Below are 23505 nucleotides of genomic sequence, written 5' to 3' on the forward strand. Positions count from 1 at the left end.
TTTAATGCCTTCCTCTTCTCCCTCGTTACTGTGAGAGGCAGGAAGGAAAGGTACGGCTGCATTGCACCCTGGCCTCACCCCCACTTTCTCTAAGGGGTTCGGAGAGTAGAGGTCAGAGTAGCATCAAGGTTGGAACAGAGGTGGGGGCCAAAGGACACTGGCTTTGCTGAGCACCTGCCACGTGCAGGCCCCGGGCTCGGCTCTGCACCTGCACTGCCCTTAGGGTCACAGTACCCCCACTGCCCAGGTGAGGAAACAGGCTCCGAGGTGTGAAGTCCTCGTCCCATGTTCCAGGGCGGGTGTGCAGCAGAGTCAGGCTGAAGTCAGGGCTGAGTGACTCAAAACGCAGTCCGTGCTGGGGGCCACCTCTGCAGCTTCCTGCCGCGGGCTCATCCTTGTGCTGCTTAAATACTGCCAGCACCCCCGAAAGCTCTTCTTTTGAGCCCAAACTCGGATCCCCTGCACCTCCTGCGCCCCTTACAGTACAGATGGCGACGGGCCCTGGTGGGAGCCACCCGCAAAAGACCAGGTCCTCGCTCCTGCCAGGGACCCCGCTAGCTGGCCACTGAGGGATCCTGCCCGGGACCCTGAGCGGGCGCGTCCAGCCTTGGACCGGACTTTCCTGCTGCGGAAAGGCTGGTGTTGGTTACAGGGAGTCGTGCTGGCCCTGGGTGGGGACTTTGCCCACTTCACTATGGGCCTACGGAAGGCCACAGCGGCAGGTGACCAGTCCCGGGTCACATGGCCAGTCGGTGGCAGGACCCGGACCTGAGCCCAACCTTGGGCGGCTCCATAACTGGCGCTGTCTCCCTCGGGTGCCACTGAAATGCTTGGAGGAGAAACCCCGTCTGCCTGCTCCCCTCTCCTCCTGCCTCATGGCTTTGGCTCCTCAAATGGTTCCTCCTCTGTAGCTTCCAGACTCTGCAACACCCCTAAACCCAACTGTGGGCACACGCCAGTTAGTATGTGTCTCCCCGCACACACCCGTGCTCACATGCACGCACACGCATGCACACACAAGCACGCTCCACTAGGGCACCGACAGGGACCCTGCCTTCCCCGGGAGCATCCTCCCGGCTTGCCCAGAAAGCCCGGAGCTGTCCACAGCCCGGCTCAATGCCACCACCTCACCCCGGGGCCCGGCCAAGCTCGAGTGTCACTGACAGCTCCTCTCCGGCACCTTCGCCCGAGGGCCCATACTCCCAGCTGTCATATCTGGTGACAATGATCCCGGAACTCCTGCTGACAGAAGTGAGACCTGGCACCCACAGGTGGGGCCTCCGTGGGAGAGTGTCTGGGGAAGAATGGGGCCAAGGACCTGGGACCCAAAGGGATCTCAGACATTTTGGGGGTCCCCAGGTATCTGGGAGAAGGAACATGGGGCTGAGAATTACGGAAGCTGAGCTCTGGCCCCAGCTGTCTCCAATGTGCTGTGTGACATCAAAGAAGCCACTCAACCTCTCTGGGTCTTGCTCACCCATCGGATTTCTCAGCCTCCAAATTCTAAGGCTGGACCCCGCCTCAGCCGCTGCTCTGGGCACAGCCAGCACAGAGGGAGTCCGGTCTCTTTCACACGGTGCCCGAGAGTTTGTCCAATGAGTGCCCACGGCTCTCAGTGTCCGCAGCTGTGAGTCCACAGCACAGCCGCAGAGGCCAGACCCGGACTTGCTGGACAGCAGTGAGAGCAGGTGCGCTGAGTCCACGCTGCCTGGAATTGAATCCCAGCTGTGTGACTTTGGGCAAGTTACTTAACCTCTCTGATAAACCTGATGATCATCATCATTTCAACCTCATAAAGATGTTGTGAGTTAATATCTGGGAAACACTTAATACAGGGCCTGGCAATCAGTGTGTACTGTTCAAATATTCACTGTCCTCCTCCTCATTTCCACCACCATCATCACCTCTGTCGCATCGCCACCCTCATCTCACCATCACCTCCATCACCTCCATCGCCACCCCCATCACCCTGCACCCCAGCAGCAGTGTAACTGTGAGGGTCAGGGATGTGGGGTTCTACCTGCAGCTGCCACCGGCTGACTGAGGCTCTCAGGCTGGGTCCTGTCTGCACTACGAGAATCATTGGCCACCCACCAGCAGTGATTTTCGATTTTTCCAGGATCTCGAGATCCTTTGTACAAGTGAAAAAATATATAAAGCAGGAAAACTTTGGGCAAGAGAAGGCAAGGAAGGCAGGGGCCTGGGCCCTCTCGGCAGCCCCCTCATTCCTGAACCCTCGCTTCTGGAACCAGATGCTCCAACGGCCCCCAGCTTTCACGCTCTAGAACTTCATGATCATGAGAGCCCTCAGCGCTATAGGAACAGGCCCAGCTGAACCAAACTGCCCCCTTTGGTAACCAGAGGCGTGGGAGACGTGACCTTCCAGGTTCATCATCTGGGGCAGGACCAAGAGGCCAGGTCGCACCGGGGCACCGGCAGGCCTGGGAGCCAGCATCCTCTCCCTCCCCTCCCCCACCCCCGACACTGAGCAGGCAGAACCAGTTGGCATGGTCTCTGTGTGTCCCGCAGCCTAGGATGTGATAGGGCATCAGGCTCTCTGGATTCTTAAGGAGCCACGAGCCTCAGGCATCACGTCTTGTCCCTGGCGCCTGGCCCGGGGCAGGACTCTCCGAGCCACCCTGGGAAGGGAGAAAATGTTTCCCCTGATGACACAATGCCCCGGGTCTCCTTCAACATCCAGGCACTGCCTCGGGGCTGGCGGCCCCCAGAGCACCTTGGAGACTCCCGCTCTGCAAACGGGTCTCGCGCCCCGACTTCCCGGCCTCCTTGCCTGCAGCAGGGAGGACCGTGGACTTGGGGAATGCCAGCGCAAGAGGGCGGGAAGGGTCTCAGAGACCACGGCAACCCCTTCACGCAACCAAAAGGAAACAGTGAGGAGCAGTGGTGACCTGTTCAAGGTCACACAGCAAATGGGTGGCTGAGGAGCTGATGTCAACCTAGGGGAGTGGGGGGAGCCTTTTGTCCAATCAAGCAGGACCTGTGGCAGCTCAGCAGCCAGACGACAGCGACAGGAGGAGAAAGGCAACAGAGAACTTCCTTGACTGCCCTTCCTCCGTGTCTCTAGCTGGGCCACCAAAGTCACGAGCTTCAGATAACAGAGCGCCCAGGACCGACCCTTCCCCCGGCTGGGAGCTGGAAGTGGGTAAGGCCCCGGGGACAGCGCAAGGGCATCTGAGTGGAGAGGAACACCTGGTCTGGCTCAGAACGAAGGAGAGATTCATCTGTGGATGCAAGTGTGAAGGACAACCCACTCGCTCGTGGCAACCCCACAGCCCTCCCTCCCCGGCATGGAAACGCCGACTGACACAGGTGTCTCACCTGGGCTGCCCCTGGGCACGAGGGAGGGGCCGAGAGAAGAGGAGACTCCCTCCGTGTTTGGGGAGGAGGGCAACGGGAAATGAGGGTCCATTCATAGGCCACCAGCCACCCCTGTATCCAGAACGTGGAATTCTTTGTCCTTTGGTTTACTCGGGAACCCCTTGCTGAAGGAGGCAAGGTGTGTGGAGACCACACCACTCTGAGCTCTCAGATTCAAGACATTCTCGGAGTCAAAAGCCGCTCATGGGCCTCCGTCACCTATTTTCTAACTATAATGCTTAAAGGGCCCTAGGCTGGGCTTCGTCTGTGCCAGTTATAAACTCTGCAACTCACTATATGCCAGGAACGGGGCTGGGCTCCTGACAAGCATCTTATATCATTCTCACGTTGACTCTATGATGTAGATATTGGGATGTCCCCCTTTGTGTAGGAGAAGAAATCGAGGCTCAGAGAGGCTGTGTAACTTCCCGCAGGTCACACAGCCGCTCAGTGTCAAAGCCTGGTCTAGAGCTACATGTCTCGTCTTGAGGGCCAGATCTCAGCCTTGCGCCTTTACAGACTTCAACGGACTTGTGACAGGGAATGTCGTCCCTTCTCGGGTCCTTTCCGTCCTCATCTAATAAGTGAGGCAGCTGGCTGAGGTCCCTCGGGGCCCCTGTTAACTGACTGTCTATAATTCCTCTTGGTGGGCTCAAGGCATCCAGCTTCTCCCGACTGCAGATATAGGTGTGAGATGGATCCCCTTTCCTTTTCTGACTCCAACCCCTGACATTTAAAAGCAAGGAGAACTGAATGGGGGATGAATTAACAAGCTCCACTAACACAGCCAACTGGTCGACCGCGGGGCAAAGGTTCCACCTTGCTGTCAAACACCCTGATCTCAGCGAAGCAGGTGATAGGACAAGGGAATCGCTTCCTTTTACCTGATGAGGATGGCTTGCCCATGGCCCGGGATGTCAGCCTCCACCTTTCCCCAGGCATTCAGCACCAACTGCCATTCCCCGTCGCTGAGCCCCATGGCGTAGTCTGAAGGAGACAGAAAGAGCAGGTGTAGGCTGACTGGGTGTCCTGGTCCCGGCAGCTGGGGTTTGAGGCTGCCTGGCCCCAAAGGGGTTTTATACCTTCCCGATGCCTGACACAGATCACTTGACAGCTTGCTCCCTCCCCACCCCCCACCCCCCGCCCCCGCCTCCACACAGGGGTCTAATCTCCTCCTTTCTCTGGCCCTTACATGGAAGCTATTTCGGGGCAGGTGCCATTGTGGGGAGGTAGGACAACTCAGGCCACGCGGAGGTGGGGGTGGCTGTGCGTGTGGAAAGAGTGGGGAGGAGGTGGGGCCACTGTCTGGACTCTCAAAAGCCAACACAAAGGGCAGCACCAAGGCCGATGCCAGCGGCCTGAAACCCAACTCTCCCTGCTGCCAGCGAGGGGAACTGGCATGCTTCTACGTGTGGGCAGCAGGGGCCCAGCTGGCCTGGGCAGTCCTGGCCCTTGTCAGTCTCCTGGTGCACATTCTCCCCCCTTTGCCAGCATGCCCCTCACCCAGCCAGAAGTGGTGGGGGAGCCTAGATGGGTTTATGCTCACAGCTGGCAGACCCGGGCAAATCCATAACCTCTTGGAATCTGAATTTTTCTCACGCCACCCAGAAAACCGGCTTTGTGGCCTTGCTCAAATACTTCCCTTGGGGAAGTTTCACTTGACGTACCCCCTCAAGGAGCAATTCATGGCTTCCTCCCTCCATTTATCTGCCTGTGGTCCTACTGTATGGCTCCCTCACTGCGGCCTATTTCTTTGTTTCCATTCTGACTGCCCCATTAGTGCTCAGAGACTGTGCTGGGCACCAGAACCTGTTCCATGAACTTCTTTACTTCTGGTAACTCCTCATGACACATACTACATGACAGCTAGTGGACGGAAGGGCTGGGATTTGAACCCAGAGAGTGGGGCCCCTGAATACTTTACTCTGATGTTCAAATGGACAGGGGCTCTGTTTTATTCATCTATATATCTCTTGGGCCTCACATAGTGTCTTGTACCAGATTTGAATTGAATAAATGCTCAATGAATAAAACGATGGTGGCCTTGCATGGAAGGCAAGTGAAGATGATTGGCCGTCTTTAAATCCATCCATCCTTCCATCCATCATCATCCATCTGTCCAAGATCCATCTATTCATCTTTCTACCCATCATCCATCCATCCATCCATCCATCATCCATCACCTATCCACTAACCCCCTCCATTCATTTAGCCATCCTTCATCTATCCATCCATCCATTCATGCAACACAGTTACAGAGGACCTACTGTGTGTCAGAAACTGTGCTACATGAAGAGGACACAAATCCAAATAAAACATACCCCTGTGATCAACAAACTCCCAGTCTCCTTGGGGAGGTGAGTATCCTATTCTATATAATAAAAGCCTAGGTGGCGTCATGCCCTCACATGATGTCATCACAAGATGGCCACCGCAAGATGGCCACCACAAGACCACAAGATGGCCGACAGGGGAGGGCAGTTGGGAGCAATCAGTTCGGCAGGGGAGGACAGTTGAGGGCAATCGGGCCATCATGGGAGGGCAGTTGGGGGAGATCAGGCTGGTAGGGGAGGGCAGTTGGGGGTGATCGAGCTGGCAGGGAAGCAGTTAGGGGGACGATCAGGCTGGAGGGTAGAAGCAGTTAGGGCAATCAGGCAGGCAGGCAGGCGAGCGGTTAGGAGCCAGCAGTCCTGGGTTGTGAGAGGGATGTCCAACTGCCGGCAGTTGGACATCCCCCAAGGGGTCCCAGATTGGAGAGGGTGCAGGCTGGGCTGAGGGACCCCCCCTCCCGTGCACAAATTTCATGCACCAGGCCTCTAGTGAGAAACAAAATTACAGTCTAGTTTATCTAGTGCTATGATCGAGGTATACACAGCCCTTTCTTCCACGTACATGGGCTTTTACAGTTTACAAAGTGCCTCCTTGGGCAGGATTACCTCTGGTCTTCACAATGGCCCTGTGAGGTCATGAGTGTCACCCCATTTCACAGCTATGGACAATGAGGCTAAGAAAGAGTAAGCAGGCAGGCTGACCATCCTGGGCCTATATTAGACATGGCAGTTAGGACTACCCCCCATATATAACTCGTTCTAAAAGTAACTGCCCTGACCCAGCGCCTGCTGAGGGGAACGCTTGGCAGTCATGTTCTCCACGCAACTCACTGCCTGATTCAGCTGATTGGAGCAGAGCTGGCACCCGGCCTACGGCAGCCAAGGGCAGGGCTCTGCCCCACAGCCAAGCTATTAGCTACAGCAATCAGAGCTCCTCTTCAAAATGTGAGCAGGGGCATTGGGCAGGAATTGACTCGAGAGGAGGAAATGCAGAGGCAAAGAGAGTCCATTTCATGACCAGCATTGAGTAAGAACCCCCATCGAGAGCCCTCCCTGCCACCTTGGGTCTAGAGGGCCCTTCGTGCTGACTTGGGCAAAGCCCGGCCAATCACCACTTGAGGATTTCCAGGGTCTGCCGCTTGCTGACTGACCCCCTGTGCATCCTTTCAATGAGCCAGTTTATTTATTGAGTCAGCTGGTTCCTAACAACCCAAAGGGTCAGGTACCCGTCCCTAACAATGTGCTCAGAATTCACCCACAAGTCTTAACCCAGGATGCCAGTCAGGCAACCTCCAGGAGTCTGAACCCAGCATGCCAGCCCGGTGACCTCCAGGAGTCTGAACCCAGCATGCCAGCCAGGCAACCTCCAGGAGTCTTAACCCAGGATGCCAGCCCGGTGACCTCCAGGAGTCTGAACCCAGGATGCCAGCCCGGTGACCTCCAGGAGTCTGAACCCAGGATGCCAGCCCGGTGACCTCCAGGAGCTCATCCAACTTTAACAGTGGAAGATGCAGCAGCAAAATGAGTAGCTAAAAAGCCATAAGGATTTTTCAGGGGGGCATCATTCATCATTCGTTCATTCATTCATCATTCATTCATTCATTCATTCATTCCATTCAACAGCCTGGAACTGAGGGCCCACTCTGCACCAGGCCCAGGATCCAAAGGAAGGATGGCTCTGAGAGGATCTGCTTACCAGCCGTGGGCAAACTACGGCCCGCGGGCCGGATCCGGCTGTTCTATCCGGTTCTCTTGCTCTCCCCTCCGCTCCTTTAATTTGAATTTATATTAGTTCACACAAACACTCCATCCATGCTTTTGTTCCGGCCCTCCGGTCCAGTTTAAGAACCCATTGTGGCCCTCGAGTCAAAAAGTTTGCCCACCCCTGGCTTAGACCCTGGCAGTGTCAGCCCTACTTCGGGTCACTTGCTCAGGAGCCCAGGAGTGTGCGGGGCTGATCAGTATCCCACTTGGCTATAAGGAAACGAAGGTTTGGAGGTTGGATAAGCAGCGGAGCTGAAAACCCAACTCGCACCTGCGGCTCTTCTCCCATCTCCAGCCCGTGAGTTGTCTGGGGGGCAGCCTGAGTATTTAAAATCTCATCAACTCCTTACCAGCGCCCAAGTGTTTAATATGAAGCTGTCACCCTTGGCCGGCACGGCATGAACTGGCACACTCAGGGAACCTGCGGCTTTGAAGTCGATGAGCCTTTTAAGTTTTACCATTTAAGCTAATAGGAAGGGGCCGACATCTGTTTGTTCTTACACATCTCTACAACAGAGCCCGCGTTACCTAACGGTTGCTATGGCTACCTGGCGTCCTCAGCTCTGTTTGGGGACTATAATTATCCCTGTGACAGCCTTCGAGTGGCCAGAAGCTGGAGGCGCATGAAATAGGAAGGCCACACTGCCTTTGCGTGCACGACTTTCTGCAGCCTTGCACGCTCGTGTCGCACACACACACACACACACACACACACACAGGGGTGGGTTAGTGTGACACCCAACGGGGCAAAACTGAATCCCACTAACTCAGACCTGTCCCTTCTTTTTCTGTTTCATAGCATGGGCTGCTTTGAAGGTGAAAATCTGAGACTTGCAGAATCATCCTCAAGTCTGCCAATCCTGAAGTCTTGAGACCCAGAATTAGAATTCTAGAATGCCAGGGTCTTCAACTTTCGCCACTCTGGAAACGTGGGTCCTAGGGGGGGCGGGGAGGGGGGCGGGTCTAGAATTACAAGGCCCTGGTGTCCTAAAGCTAACAGAGGCCTCAGTGGCATCTTGTCCAAGTTCCCCCTACAGGCAGCAATTCTTCCTAAAGACCGTCATCGAGCATCCCCTTGAATACTCCTGGGCCCAGTGAGCTCACTCCCTGCTGCTTGAAAGAGGCTTCTTTATATTGAACCAAAATACGTCTTCTGGTCACACTCACTTCCTTGTCCTGGCTGTGCTGGCTCCTTGGGGACGCAGAGGCCCCCTGGGTCTCCCATGGGGGAGGCTGCAGGCTCACCTAAGACTTTCCCTGTCCAGACTGGCCACCCCCAGGGCTGTACCTGAGTGCCCTCCCCCCGCAAAGTAAGCCAGGAGCCTGTCTGATGGGCAAGGCCGTTCTGTGCTTCGGTGCCTGGCGATTCCCACCTCTCCTCTCAGACAGGCACAGAGTGGACGCCCCAGCAGGGGCTTGCAGCACCCACCACACAGGCTTGAGGCCCGAGGTGGCTGTGCACCAGCCCCCCGCCCCTTCCAAGGGACCAAATCCAGCCCAGGTGACCTGGGAATCGCTAGGCCTTCAGCCGCCAACAACTCCCCACAGTGAATGGGGGAGCGGGGATTACGCTTTAAGATGCCACCCAGGGGGCCAACGATGGAAAGAGTGAGAACATCTTGTCTCTTCAAAGCCAGGGGTCCCCTCAACCTTGACCGTTCCCTTCCTCCTCTTCCTGGAGCCACCCCTTTGGAGGCGAGCCTGGACCGGCCTCCCTGCCCGCTTGCTCCTCCCTGGAAGGGTCTGCCCTCCTGGACCAGCGCCAGGCCAGGCTCAGAGGCCGGCTGGGCCCGGGGGTGCAGAACCAGCCTGAGGCCCTCAGTGGGGCAGTGGGACCCCCTAGCTTAGCCCAGACCCCACTGGCGCCCTCCACCCACTCCTCCCGCCCCTGGCAGCCACCATACTGACCACGTCTCCCCTTCTCCCCAGCTGTCCTCCTGGAGCCTCCAGCCAGGCCAGGCGCGGGGCTGGGGGCAGGGAGAGGTGTCTTATAGCAGCTGGGGAGGCACAGGGACTAAAAATACAGCCACGGCCAGGCTCCTCCTCTCTGGGAGGCCCCGAGGGGCTTACTGGAGGGGGCTGGCAGGGACACAGGATCCCAATATCCAGCCAACAGGTGTAGCCTGGGGACACTGCCTTCCCTCCCCTCCTCTGTTCTCCCTGCCTTGGAAGGGCTCCTCCAGCCCCGCCTCGCACCTGTCACCTGGAGGGAGCCCCGCCCCCCTCCGTGGCACCCCCATGTCCTCGCTCCCCCTTCCTGGCCCATCTCACAGAACAGCTCTCCTTCTGGCAATCCTCCCCCAACTCCCCCCTTCCCAGCAGGTGTGCCTCTTCCCCTCTGGCTCCAGCACAGGTGCAGCCTCCTCAGCTCTCTGTGCCTTGGGGTGCAGCTCCCCATTGCTACCCTGTGAGCTTCCTCAGAAGCAGAAATGTAAACGCCACAGACACACACGGCCCTTTCTGCACTCCAGGGCGCTGCCCTCACAGCAGCCCTTCTCCATGGACATGTTTATAAGCCCCGTTGAACAGACAAGGAGACTGAGGCCCAGAGAGGTTAAGTAAGTTGCCCAAGGTCACACAGCTAGGAAATGCCAAGCATGAAATTAGAACCCAGGCAGAGTTTGTGCTTCACGGCTAGGAGCTGGTCTAACGTTTGGGTCCTTACTGCTCCCCCCCTCACCTTTATGATAGCACCTAGCAAAGGGTCAGGTCAGTAAGCTCTTTGAAGGTTTATTTTACTGAACTGGGTGTCCAAGGTCTTGGCTTCCTGGGGGGGAAGGCAAAGCCAGTTGGAAGGCTGACAGTTGGGAGGCCCTGCTGCCCTCTAGTGGCAGCAATGAGAAAAGCTTTACCTCTGCCTAGGCCCCTTCCACATTACTTGGTTCACTGGTCCAGCCTCCCAGCCAACCTGGACCGGGACCGTTGACATCTGTGTATTCCTGGCATCAACCAGGAACGGCTTAACAAACTATTAAAAGATTATAAGCCATGGTCCTTGCTCTCAGGGACTCAACGTCGAGGGAGGAAACTCCCCAAAAGGATTGGGCACGCAACAGAGATCTGAGCAAAGGGCTATGGGAGGGCGAGAAGGCAGGGGCGCCTACATGAGAAGACCCGATGGCAGAGGTGACAATCGGCTGGATCTAAAAGTACCGGGGGGCGGGGGGGGGGGGGGAGCCTTCTGCAGGGTCTCCTAAGCAGAGGTAACAAACCGTGTGTGCCGAAGCCTAACGGATGCAGGGGACCCACGTGGACAGGTGCTGTGGGAGGTGAGACCCCCTGGGAAGGTCCTCCTGTGACCGAACCAGGGCAAGGGGCTTAGAAGTGACAGTCCACAATCACTCGCGCTCACCTGCTGCCAGGCTCTGTGCTGAGCCCCGGGGAGTCCCAGGGGAGCCCCACTCAGTCCCTGAGCATCAGGGGTGACGGGAGGGAGGGATGTGCACACAGATGTGACAGCGCTCTGAGATAAGGGCAGTCACAGAGGCGGTTAAGTACAGGGGTAACGGCTTTGGGACCAAGGTTTGCATGAGGTGCTTGGCTCACCACATAGTATTTCTGTGACCCAGGGAAAGTATCATAACTTTCCAGGGCTTTGTCTTTTTATATGTCTCTAGAGGCCTGGTGCATAAAATCGTGTACTCGGGGTGGGGGGAGGGGGGGCAGCCCTCAGCCCGGCCTGTGCCCTCTTGCAGTCCGGAGCCCTCGGGGGATGTCTTACTGCCACAGAGGCGGGAGAGGCTCCTGCCACTGCAGCTGCGCTTGCCAGCCGTGAGCCCGGCTTCGGGCTGAGCAGCGCTCCCCCTGTGGGAGCGCACTGACCACCAGGGGCAGCTCCTACGTTGAGCGTCTGCACTCTGGTCAGTGTGCGTCATAGCGACCAGTCATTCTGCCGTTCGATCGGTTTGCATATTAGCCTTTTATTATATAGAATCATGAAGATTAAAAGAGGGGTGCATGTATAGGATTCGGCATGGTGCCTAGCACACAGTAAGTGCTCAATAATTGCTCACTGTGATATAAGGTACAAAGGAATCCTAAAGGAAGAAATGATGAATCCCACCAAGGAACATGTCACAGAGAAGGTGATGCCTGAATTGGAACTTGAAGGATCAGTCAGGTTTACTAGGAGCAAAGTGAGGAACGGATATTCCAAGCATGAGGACGTGGAAGTTGGTGTGTTAGGACTAGGTTTGGTTGTGGCTGATGGAAAATCCCAGATAACATGGCTGCAACGGGAGAGTAGTTAGAAGTCCAGAGGTAGTGGTCCAGGGCTGGTATGGTACACAGCAATGTCAGGGACCGGCCTCCATCGGCTTTAGTGCTCGGCCATGCTACACACATGGCCTTCACCTCTTGACCCAACATGGGTGCTTGAGCGCCAGCCATCGTGTCATCATCCCAGCCAGCAGGAAGGCAAAAGGAGCGAAGAAGGTTGTGCCCTGCCTCTCCCCCCACCCCCCCTCTTTAGGGACACTTCCCGGGAGCTATAATCAATACTTCCTCTCACTGCACAGCACGTGGCCACGCTCTCTCCAAGGGAGGCTGGGAAATGCAGAGTTCACTGTCATATGGCCATATCCCCAGATAAAAACCAGGAGTTCTAAACTAAACAACACCAAACCAAACTCATAGATACAGACAGCAGGTTGGTAGTTACCAGAGGGGAAGAGGGTGGGGGGTGGGGAAATGGGTAAAGGGTGTCAAATAGATGGGGACGGCCCTAACCGGTTTGGCTCAGTGGATAGAGCGTCGGCCTGCGGACTCAAGGGTCCCAGGTTCGATTCTGGTCAAGGGCATGTACCTTGGTTGCGGGCACATCCCCAGTAGGGAGTGTGCAGGAGGCAGCTGATCGATGTTTCTCTCTCATCGATGTTTCTAGCTATCTATCCCTCTGCTCCTCTCTGTAAAAAATCAATAAAAATATTAAAAAAATATATATGGGGATGGATGGAAACTAGACTTTTGGTGGTGAGTACACTATAGTGTATACAGATATCAAATTACACTGTTGCACACCTGGAACTTATATAATGTTATTAACCAATGTTACCTCAATAAAAATAAATTCAAAGAAAGAAATTAAAATGAAAAAAAAAAGGAGTTCTATAAGTTAGAAAGGAGGGCAGAAGGGAAATTGAATGTAAACTAGGCAGTTCTGCCCAGAAGTTGTAACAGGCATGACCTATGCAGGGCAGCACAAATATTTTGGTGTTTCTGAGGTGGCAAAGGTGAGGGAGGGAGGGAGGGCGGGAGGGAGGGAGGATGTGGCCAGAGAAATAAACAGGCCAACCACGGATGGACAGATGGCGGCCGGTGGCCGGGGGCCCTGGGAGGTCGGGTCCCCCAGGAGCCACTGAGGGGGTTCCGGCAGGGAAGGCCGTGGTCTGTGCAGATGGAGTGACGGAATGGAGGGACAAGTCTGGAGGCAGGAGACATTCCTCCCCAACATTTTATTAAACAAATGTCCGTGCATGCAGCAAAGTTGAAAGAGTTTTAGAGCAAACACTGAATACCCGCCACCCAAACTCCACCACTGGCATTTTACCAGTCTTATTGCATATCTACCCATCCCTCCACGCAGCCACCCATCTCATTTTTGTAGCATTTCAAAGTAGACTGCAGATGGGTGTCATCTGTCTGACCAGTTCCCCGTAAATACCTCAGCATGCCTGTCCTTAACGAGTTCAACATTTGCATTTTTTCCTTTGATGTCAAATTTCCATCCAATGCAGCGCACACGTCTGAAGTGCACACGTCTGAAGCGCACACGTCTGAAGCGCACATTTGCTGCTTTTTGACAAACACGTGCAACTGGTAATCCAAACCTCCTATCAGGATCCCGAACAAGCTCTCACAGGCCCCTGCGGATCAGTTCCCACCCTGCCCCCGCCTCTCAGAGATAACCTCTGTCCAGGTGTGTGGTATGTTTTTTTCAGGTTTGGGGAAGGGTGGGGGCAGGGCAGAGGGAGGAGGAGGAGAAGAAGGAGGAAGAGGAGGAAGAGGGGGAAGAGGAAGAGGAGGAGGGGAGGAGGAAGAGGAGGAGGAGAAGGAGGAGGAGGAAGGAGAGGAGGAAGGGTGGAAGAGGAAGAGGAGGAGGGGAGGAGGAAGAGGAGGAGGTAGAGGAGGAAGAGGGGGAAGGGGAAGGAAGAGGAGGAGGGGAGGAAGAGGGGGAGGAGGAGAAGGGAGAGGAGGAAGAGGGGGAGTAGGAGGAGGAGGGGGAGAAGGAGAGGGAGGAAGAGGAGGACGGGAAGGAAGAGGGGGAGGAGGAGAAGGGAGAGGAGGAAGAAGGGGAGTAGGAGAAAGAGGGGGAGAAGGAGAGGGAGGAGGAGGGGGAGAAGAAGAGGGAGGAGGAGGAGGAGGAGGAAGAAGAAGAAGAGGAGGGGGAGGAGGAGGAGGAAGAGGAGGAGGAAGAAGAGGAAGAGGGGGAGAGGGGAGGAAAAGGAGGAAGAGGAGGAGGAGGAGGAGGGGGAGAAGGAGAGGGAGGAGGGGGAGGAAAAGGAGGAGGAGGAGGAAGAGGAGGAGGGGGAAGAGAAGGGAGAGGAGGAGGAGGAGGAGGAAGAGGAGAAAAGGGGAGGAAAAGGAGGAAGAGGAGGAGGAGGGAAGGGAGGGAAAGGGGGAGGAGGAGGAGTAGGGGAGAAGGAGAGGGAGGAGGAGGAGGAGAAGGAGAGGGAGAAGGAGGGGGAGGAAAAGGAGGAGGAGGGGGAGGAGGAGGAGGGAAGAAGGAGAGGGAAGAGGAGGAGGAGAAGGAGAGGGAGAAGGAGGGGGAGGAAAAGGAGGAGGAGGGGGAGGAGGAGGAGGAGGGAGAGGAGGAGGAGGAGGAAGAGGAGGAGAAGGGGGAAGAGGGGGGAGGGGGAGGAGGGGGAGGAAAAGGAGGAGGAGGAGGAAGAAGAAGAGGAGGAAGAGGAGGAAGGGGAGGAAAAGGAGGAAGAGGAGGAGGGGGAGGGGCAGGCTCTGCAGGGGAGGTTGGGGAGGGGGGAGTGAGTTCTGGCTGAGTGACCCGGCAGATGGTGGTGCCATTTACTAAGGCGGCGGGGTCAAGTCTCCCGTGGGACAGCAGCGTTTGCAGAGTCTGTAGGACACGTGTCTGGCAGGCGTAGGGTACACGTGTGTCTCTGAGGGACATGGCCGTGTTTTCCAGCCTCTGCATCCTTCAGCCCGGCTCCACGGTTCACAGGGCTCCCGCCACCAGCAGAGGGGCCCTCCTCCACTGACCTGCTGACGAGGAAGGCCACACCCTGCTTCCCCCAGCAGCTGTGTGGGCTGGAGATGGCATGGGGCGTGGATGCCTCTGGTGGGCAGGACACAGAGAGGAGCCCTCACTCCCGGGAGAGCAGGGGGGCCAGTGCCTTTCACCCCACCTTGCACCCTTTCTCCCAACATGGACAGCTATGTACCCTTCCCTCTCCCTACACTGCCGCCCCTCTCCTAAGACCTCCCCGCTCCTGGGTCTTATGACTGAAGGCCCCTCTAGGGATGAGGATGCCAGCTCTGCTCCTGGGAGGGGACGGTGGAAGCAGAGACACAAAATGAAACAGGGACCCACAAGCCAGACAGATGGGCTTTCTCTTGCCTGTCTAAAATCATCACAGCACAGAGCAACTTCTTCCTCAGAACCCATTGTCCATAGGAGATCCTCCCGAACTTCCCATCAGCGGGACTTGGAGTCTTCCTTGGGAGTGAATGTGCTGCCCTGATTCTACTGAGAGGACTGGCCCAAACCCAGAGTTTGGCACAGAACACCCTGGATTTACCTGGGAATTTGGAGAAGCCTCGGTTTGCCCCATCTGCACAGGCCCAGAGACTGAGTTCGGTAGAGCAAGCAGCAGAGGTCACCGAGGAGAGGACGGAGAGAAGAAGAGAAGGACCCTGGAGAGCATCGGACATTAAGAATTGGGAAGGGGAAGAGGAGATGGAGGAGGAGACCTCCAAGCAGGGTGGGGAGCCCTGAGGAACTCTGAGGAGGACAGAGATGGGTTGGGTCTGCATTTGGAAGGTGGTAGAGAGGGAAGCCGTGGGGAAGTGGGGGTAAATATTAAGGACTCCCATGTTCTAGGCATGGGTGAGGGCTGAAGCACAAACAGGTGTGTCAGTGTAGGAGTTAGAGACCAGCTGCTGTGACAAGCAACCCCCCAAATCTCAGGGCTTATTCCTTCTTAACAGTGACTTCATAGGTTTGGTTCTCGTTTACCTCGTACCACAATGCAAGCTGGGGGCCGGGCTCTGCTCCACACAGTGATTCAGGGAACCAGTCCCGCCCCCAAGGATTTCAAAGACCTTGGATCCCTCTGTACCCAGTAGGCCAACTAGAGAGAGAAATGAGTGTGAATAACATGCTTTATAACCTTGTGACAGATGAGAAAGAGGAGCTGGGAATAAAACATTCATACAAATAATGTCTCTTTTTAAAAAAAATTTTATTTATTTATTTTTTAAAAATAAATCTTTATTCAGATTATTACAATTGTTTCTCCTTTTTCCCCCCATAGCTCCCCTCCACCCGGTTCCCACCCCACCTTCTGCCCTTACCTCCCCCGCACTGTCCTCATCCATAGGTGTATGATTTTTGTCCAGTCTCTTCCTGAACCCCCCCCCATACCCCTTTCCCCATGAGAATTATCAGTCCACTCCCTTTCTATGCCCCTGATTCTATTATATTCACCAGATTATTCTGTTCCTCCGGTTTTTAATTCACTTGATTTTTAGGTTCACTTGTTGATAGATATTTATTTGTTGTTCATAATTTTTATCTTTACTATTTTCTTCTTCCTCTTCCTTAAGAATACCTTTCAGCATTTCATATAATACTGGTTTGGTGGTGATGAACTCCTTTAGCTTTTTCATATCTGGAAGCTCTTTATCTGCCCTTCAGTTCTGAATGATAGCTTTGCTGGGTAGAGTAATCTTGGTTGTAGGTTCTTGCTATTCATCACTTTGAATATTTCTTGCCACTCCCGTCTGGCCTGCATAGTTTCTGTTGAGAAATCAGCTGACAATCGTATGGGTGCTCCCTTGTAGGTAATTAACTGTTTTTCTCTTGCTGCTTTTAATATTCTCTCTTTGTCTTTTGCTCTTGGCATTTTAATTATGACGTGTCTTGGTGTGGTCATCTTTGGATTCCTTTTGTTTGGGGTTCTGTGCGCTTCCTGGACTTGTAAGTCTATTTCTTTCACCAGGTGGGGAAAGTTTTCTGTCATTATTTCTTCAAATAGGTTTTCAGTATCTTGCTCTCTCTCTTCTTCTGGCACCCCCATAATTCTGATGTTGGTACGCTTGAAGTTGTCCCAGAGGCTTCTTACACTATCTTCAACTTTTTGGATTTTTTTTTCTTTTTTCTTTTTCGGTTGAGTGTTTTTTGCTTCTTTGTATTTCAATTCTTTGACTTGATTCTTGTGTTCCTCTAGTCTGTTGTTGGGTCTCTGTATAATATTTTTTATTTCAGTCAGTGTATGTTTAATTTCTAGTTGGTCCTTTTTCATATCTCCGAGGGTCTCGTTATATTTATCGGCCTTTTCTAGGATATTCTTGAAAAGCCTTATAACCGTGGTTTTGAATTCTATATCCAGTCGTTTGTTTTCCTCCATTTCTTTCGTTTGTGATGTTTCTTTGACGCCGCATTTTCACTGCTTCCCTGAGTTGGTAGGGTAGATTTGTGTGCTAGGTTTCTTATATGGCCCAGTGGGTTGGCCTCCCCAGTTAACCTGAGGTTGACACTCTTGGTGCACCCCTTTGTGGACTGTGTGTACAGCCTTGTTGTAGTTAAGTCTTGATTGTTGTTGGTATCACTGAGAGGAATTGACCTCCAGGCCAGTTGGCTGTAAGGATCAGCTGTGTCTATGCTGGGAGAAGTTCGGTGCTGGAGACAGCCTTATAGGATTAGACTTGCCAAATTGCAATAGCCTCTGTGCTCAGCTTGGATGGGGTGGAGTCTCAGGGCAGAGCAGACAGTCTTGGCTTCCCGTCAGCCTTGCCCTTGCGCGCGTGCGTGCCTGCAGACCTCTGCCTTCCCCGGCTCCTGAGTCTCCGCCCGAGAGTCTAGATTCCCCCCCGTAAGAGCGCGGGTCCCCAGGGGCTCGCCTGGAACTGGGGTTCAGTGCAGTCAGAATTGGGGTTCAGTGCAGTCAGGAGCTTCGGACTCCCTTCTGCTAGGGAAAGCCTGTGGCAACCTCCGCAGCCTTTGTGTGCACTGGCGCACATGCCTCCAGAACCCTGCCTGCCGGGGCTCCCCTGGGTCTCCCCCGGGTCTCTGAGTCTCTGGGTGCCTTTCTCTCTACCTGACAGTCCAGACTCCCCCTGTATGAGCCTGGGTCCACGGGGTTTCACCCGGGACTGGGGTTCAGTGCAGTCAGAACTGGGGTTCAGTGCGGTCGGGGGCTTCCTTCCCCCTTCCGCCATAGAAAGTCAGCCAGGCTCTCAGCCACCCTTCCTCTCTGCGTGCACAAAGACCCTTTGCCGTACCTCCAATTCTCTGTGAGCTTTTCTCTTTCCTTCTAGTTGTAGAATTTTCACTCAGCCAGCTTTCCTGTGGTTCTGGATGGTGTCCGTTCTGTTTTTTAGTTGTAGTTTTGAAATTGTTGTGCGAGGCAGCAGTTTAGGTGGTTACCTACACCGCCATCTTGGTTTCTCCACAAATAATGTCTTAATAACCCACAGAGCAACATAGGAGGTGCTCAATATTTGTTAACACTCTTCAGATGTCCTTCTCCAGGTGACTTGATCACCCCTGATGAAGGTGGGAGAGGGACAGTGAACGGGGCGGGGGGAGGGTGGTCACACCAGGACGGGGAGGGAGTCCAGGTCTTTGATGATTAGAAAGGCATTCTCAAAATGTGGGGCCTTGAAAGAAGGTCAGAGAGTTGGGGAAGCAAGAATATATGTAAAATATTCAGGAAAACCCCGAGAATGTTAGGCCGGGTCAGCAGTCTTGTGAGGCAGATTGGTCATGGATAAGATTGGAACACAAATAAGGTATGACTTTGAACTTAGGAATGTGGGCGACTCTTCAGCAGCCTGAGGAATGGCTGCGGTTGTGCTTGGGGTGGGGCTGCGAAGGGGGTTCCCGGCCATCTGGATGACTCACAGGGTCAGTTATAATTAGGCACAATGGCCCAGCCCTGAGAAGCCAAAGGCAAACAATTGTGCAGCTCAGGTGGCAGCCAGGTGTTTCCTCTGGGGATGTCCGGCCTTCCTGTTTGGAGCCTGTGCTCCGGGCTGTCCTGGGACCTCCCCTTCGGGCCAGTGGGAACAGCACCTCCAGGGTGCTGACCTTGGCAGCAGGAGGGAGGTGAGGAAGGCAGTTGGACCAACTCCCTGGGTAGCCTCTCTTGACCACCTTGACCTGGAGTGACCTCCTCTCCACCTTGCCACCTTCAGGGAGGCCTCCTTCACCAGGAAGACCTGCTCATAGACTCTCTTCGTTCGCCTGTGAGGCAATATTCACAACTGTGATTGGAAACTGAATGATGGTTGTCGATTTTTAAAATTATGTATTGCCCAGGCAGCGTGGCTCAGTGGTTGAGTGTCAACCTATGAACCAGGAGGTCACGATTCGAGGTCACGATTCAAGGTCACGATTCGATTCCCGGTCAAGGGCACTTGTCTGGGTTGCAGGCTCGGTCCCCAGTGTGGGGCATTCAGGAGGCAGCTGATCAATGATTCTTTCTCAGCATTGACGTTTCTATCTCTCTCTCTCCCCCTTCCTCTCTGAAATCAATAAAGAATATTTTAAAAATAAATAAAATCATGTATTGTTCAGCAGGCTTGATCCAAGGCCCCACCCCCATCTCCCCTCTCCTCCCACCCCCCACCCAGGCACCGTTTAGGGGAGGAGGAAGTGTGGTGGGGGGTCGTAGAATCAGAACCAAGAAAGGACCCCAGCTCACCCAGTGGGCTCCCTTGTTTCCTGCTGAGGGCAGCGTTCTGGTGGTTTCGGGGAGCCCACCACCTCCACACTCATTCCCGAAGGTTGGGGCTCCTCCCTCCTGAAGACATTCCCCGTGGTGATGAGGTCACGCTGGACCCCAGCCAGCTGGAGTCCGACTGCCCGCCCATGTGGGGGAAGTGCCCACAGCCACTGCACGGGGGGAGCAGAGCTGGGCCCATGGCCCCTGGCGAGGCGCAGGGGGCCGCTCCGACACTCCCGGGAGCCACCCCAGCCGTTGCTTGGACACACACATAAACCTCTGGGTACAACGACACCAGCCAGCTGGGCAAGAGGGCAGTTCTGGTGCTGCGGGACCAACTCTCTGAGCTCATGGAGGGACGGCCACGGGACCTCTTTCCCCAAATCCCGAGTCCAGAGAGCTCAGCAGACAACCCAAAGTGGATGCTTCCGCTGAGGCAGGGTGGACGCCAGCCAGGGCTCTGCAGACCCGCAGGCACCAGGTCCCCGGCCCCGGAGGATCCGCTGGCTGGGAGGGAAGCTACTCTGCAAAATGCCATCCAGCCCGGCCCGGGCCAAGGAGCTCAGCCAGCTCTTTGACCTGAGCCTCCAGGGAGGACAGTCCACAACAGCACCCTCTTTCCTGGGGCCTGGATCCCCACCCCCCACACCCCTGCCCCGACCTCCTGGTTCCGGTGAGGACTTCCAGGAGAGGGAATGTGACCCACACTGGGGAGGCCAAGAAGCACAGTCCCCCGGCCATGAGGACCCGTGGGACAGGGACACAGGTTTGCCCAGAGAGACCTCCCCAAGGACTCGTCCTACTGAATCTGGAGGGGGAACACCCTGACAGCTACAATCCAGGAAACAGAAGGGCACGAGTGGGATCGGGCCTGAGGCTCTGCTCTCTGTTATGCAGAAAGTCCTCCTGTACTGGAACGGAATGAGGCTGGGACCCCAAGAAAAGCCCAGGGCTTGGGGGAAAGGAGAGCGAGAGAGCAAGAGAGACCTCTGACCTCTGACCTCTGATGGGGTCCCTAATCCCAGGACCTGAAGTTCCCAGAGCTCCTGATACCATGTGGATTTCCCTTTGGATCTGTGAGCTAGATCAGGAGCTCTCCCACATTCTATCCATGACCCCTTTCACATCGCAGTCCAGCACACACACACACACACACACACACACACACACACAAACACACACACACACACACACACACACACACACACACAAACACACACACACAAACACACACAAAAACACACACACAAACACACACAAACACACACACACACAAACACACAAACACACAAACACACACACAAACACACAAACACACACAAATATACACAAACACACACACACAAACACACACACAAACACACACAAATATACACAAACACACACACACAAACACACACACAAACACACACAAATATACACAAACACACACACACAAACACACACACAAACACACACAAATATACACAAACACACACACACAAACACACACACAAACACACACACAAACACACACACAAACACACACAAACACACACACACACAAACACACACACACACAAACACACACACAAACACACACAAACACACACAAATATACACAAACACACACACAAACACACACACACAAACACACACACACAAACACACACAAACACATACACAAACACACACACAAACATACACAAACACACACACAAACACACACAAACACATACACAAACACACACACAAACACACACACACACACTATAGTGTTATGACTATACGAATGTAATTTTCATGAAACAATACATATCCTTGTTGTGTATAACACCACCTGATACTTTCCATTCTGTTCCTTGCCATTTTCTTTTTTTTTAAAATAAATCTTTATTGTTCAGATTATTACAGATGTTCCTCTTTTTTCCTCCCATAGCTCCCCTCCGCCTGATCCCCCCGCACGCCCCATACCTTTACCCCCCGCCACTGTCCTCATCCATAGGTGTAAGATTTTTGTCCAATCTCTTCCCTCAAACCCCCTTCTCCCCGAGAATCATCAGTCCACTCCCTTTCTATGCCCCTGATTCTATTATATTCACCAGTTTATTCTGTTCATCAGATTTTTTATTCACTTGATTTTTAGATTCACTTGTTGATAGATATGTATTTGTTGTCACTTTGTTGTTCATAATTTTTATCTTTACCTTTTTCTTCTTCTTCCTCTTCTTAAAGAATACCCTTCAGCATTTCATATAATCCTGGTTTGGTGGTGATGAACTCCTTTAGCTTTTTCTTGTCTGTGAAGCTCTTTGTCTGACCTTCAATTCTAAATGATAGCTTTGCTGGGTAGAGTAATCTTGGTTGTAGGTTCTTGCTGTTCATCACTTTGAATATTTCTTGCCACTCCCTTCTGGCCTGCATAGTTTCTGTTGAGAAATCAGCTGACAGTCGTATGGGTACTCCCTTGTAGGTAACTAACTGTTTTTCTCTTGCTGCTTTCAAGATTCTCTTTGTCTTTTGCCCTTAGCATTTTAATTATGATGTATCTTGGTGTGGTCCTCTTTGGATTCCTCTTGTTTGGGGTTCTCTGCACTTCCTGGACTTGTAAGTCTATTTCTTTCACCAGGTAGGGAAAGTTTTCTGTCATTATTTCTTCTAATAGGTTTTCAGTATCTTGCTCTCTCTCTTCTTCTGGCACCCCCATAATTCAGATGTTGGTACACTTGAAGTTGTCCCAGAGGCTCCTTACACTATCTTCATATTTTTGGATTCTTTTTTCTTTTTGTTTTTCTGGTTGGGTGTTTTTTGCTTCCTCATATTTCAAATTTTTGGTTTGATGCTTGGGGTCCTCTAATCTACTGTTGAATTTCTGTATATTATTCTTTATTTCAGTGTATGCTTAATTTCTGACTGGTCCTTTTCCATTTTTTTGGCATTCTCATTAAGGTCCTTGAAGGTTTCACTAAGGAAACCTTCTCGGAGGTTTCTAGAAGATTCTTGAGTAACCTTATAACTCTGGTTTTGAACTCTATATCCAGTAGTTTGCTTTCCTCCATTTCTTTCATTCGTGACATGTTTCTTTGTCTCCGCATTTTGGCTGCTTCCCTGTGTTGATAAAGTGGCTTTGTGTGGTAGGTGACCTATAGGGCCCAGTGGCTCAGCCTCCCCAATCACCTGAGGAGGACACTCTTGGTGCACCCCTTTGTAGGCTGGGTGCGCAGTCTTGTTGTATTTAAGCCTTGATTGCTATTGGTACACTGGGAGAAATTGACCTCCAGGCCAATTGGCTGTGAGGACCCATTGTGTCTATAATGGAAGAACTGCTGTGCTGGAGACACCCTTATGGGGCAGGACTTGCTTCAGTGGGGCTTTGGTGCTCACTGAGTCTGCCTCTTGAGTGTGTCACTTATGGATGTGAGCAGTTGAAATCTGGTATCGTCTCACACTGACCACTAGGTACACTGGCTCCTGGATCTCCAAGGAAGTGCAAGTCATCTACTGCCTGAGGCCACCCAGCAGGAGATACCGGGAGATCTGCAGATTTCTCCTCTTTGTTTGGGGTTTGGAAGTTTTGGCACTGTCTGACCCAGCTGCAGTTTGTTAGGTTAAGCTGCGAAAAGGCAGGCCATTCATATGCAAAAGCTGCGGTGCACAGTTTGGGTGGGTTTGTAAATTGGGTGGGGCAGGGTCTCAGGGAATCACCAGGGTATGGCAAACAGCGATGGCTGCCAGTCAGCCGTCTCTGTGTCTCCGCGTCTCCGTGTCCCGCGCCCCAGCACAGTAAACAATGATTCCTGCGCGCACCTCTGTAAGAAAGCCACCCTCACTTTCCAACCTGACGCCAGACAGTCCAGCTTCTCCCCGTAGGAATCTGGGTCCCCAGAGTCTCGCCAGAAACTGGAGTTCAGATCAGTCGGGAGCTTGTATCTCCTTCCCGACTGAAAAAAACAGCACACCCAGTCGCCAGCCCGATTCGTGCGCCTGCCTCCATACCTCTGCTTTTCCATGCCTCTGCACGTCCTACCCGGTCTCAGTGTTTTTCTCTTTCCTTCTAGTTGTAGAACTTCTACTCAGCCAGCTTTCCCGTGGTTCTGGGTAACAGTCGTTTTGTCTTTTAGTTGTAGTTTTGGTGTGGCTGTGAGAGGCAG

The 23505-nt window shown here is 53.7% G+C and overlaps 1 protein-coding gene across 7 annotated transcripts in view; it reads right to left on the minus strand.

Annotated features, from left to right (window-relative positions):
* MB (myoglobin) overlaps window positions 1-23505 on the minus strand; it is a 63940-nt gene that overhangs the window by 4464 nt on the left and 35971 nt on the right. For 2 of the 7 annotated variants that reach the window (XM_080660676.1, XM_080660680.1), the window contains exons 1-2: window positions 9381-9429; window positions 4263-4365 (exon numbers count right to left, since the gene is read on the minus strand). In XM_080660676.1, the coding sequence (XP_080516802.1) occupies window positions 4263-4357 (95 nt within the window). In that variant the 5' untranslated portion in view covers window positions 4358-4365; window positions 9381-9429. Of the gene's footprint in view, window positions 1-4262; window positions 4366-4460; window positions 4629-7822; window positions 7987-8245; window positions 8409-9380; window positions 9436-23505 lie in introns of those variants that run through there. The other 5 variants (XM_080660674.1, XM_080660679.1, XM_080660678.1 and 2 more) reach the window with 5 other exon arrangements.

Source organism: Plecotus auritus (genome assembly GCF_963455305.1).
Source record: "Plecotus auritus genome assembly, chromosome: 3".
Classification (NCBI taxonomy): Eukaryota; Metazoa; Chordata; class Mammalia; order Chiroptera; family Vespertilionidae; genus Plecotus; species Plecotus auritus.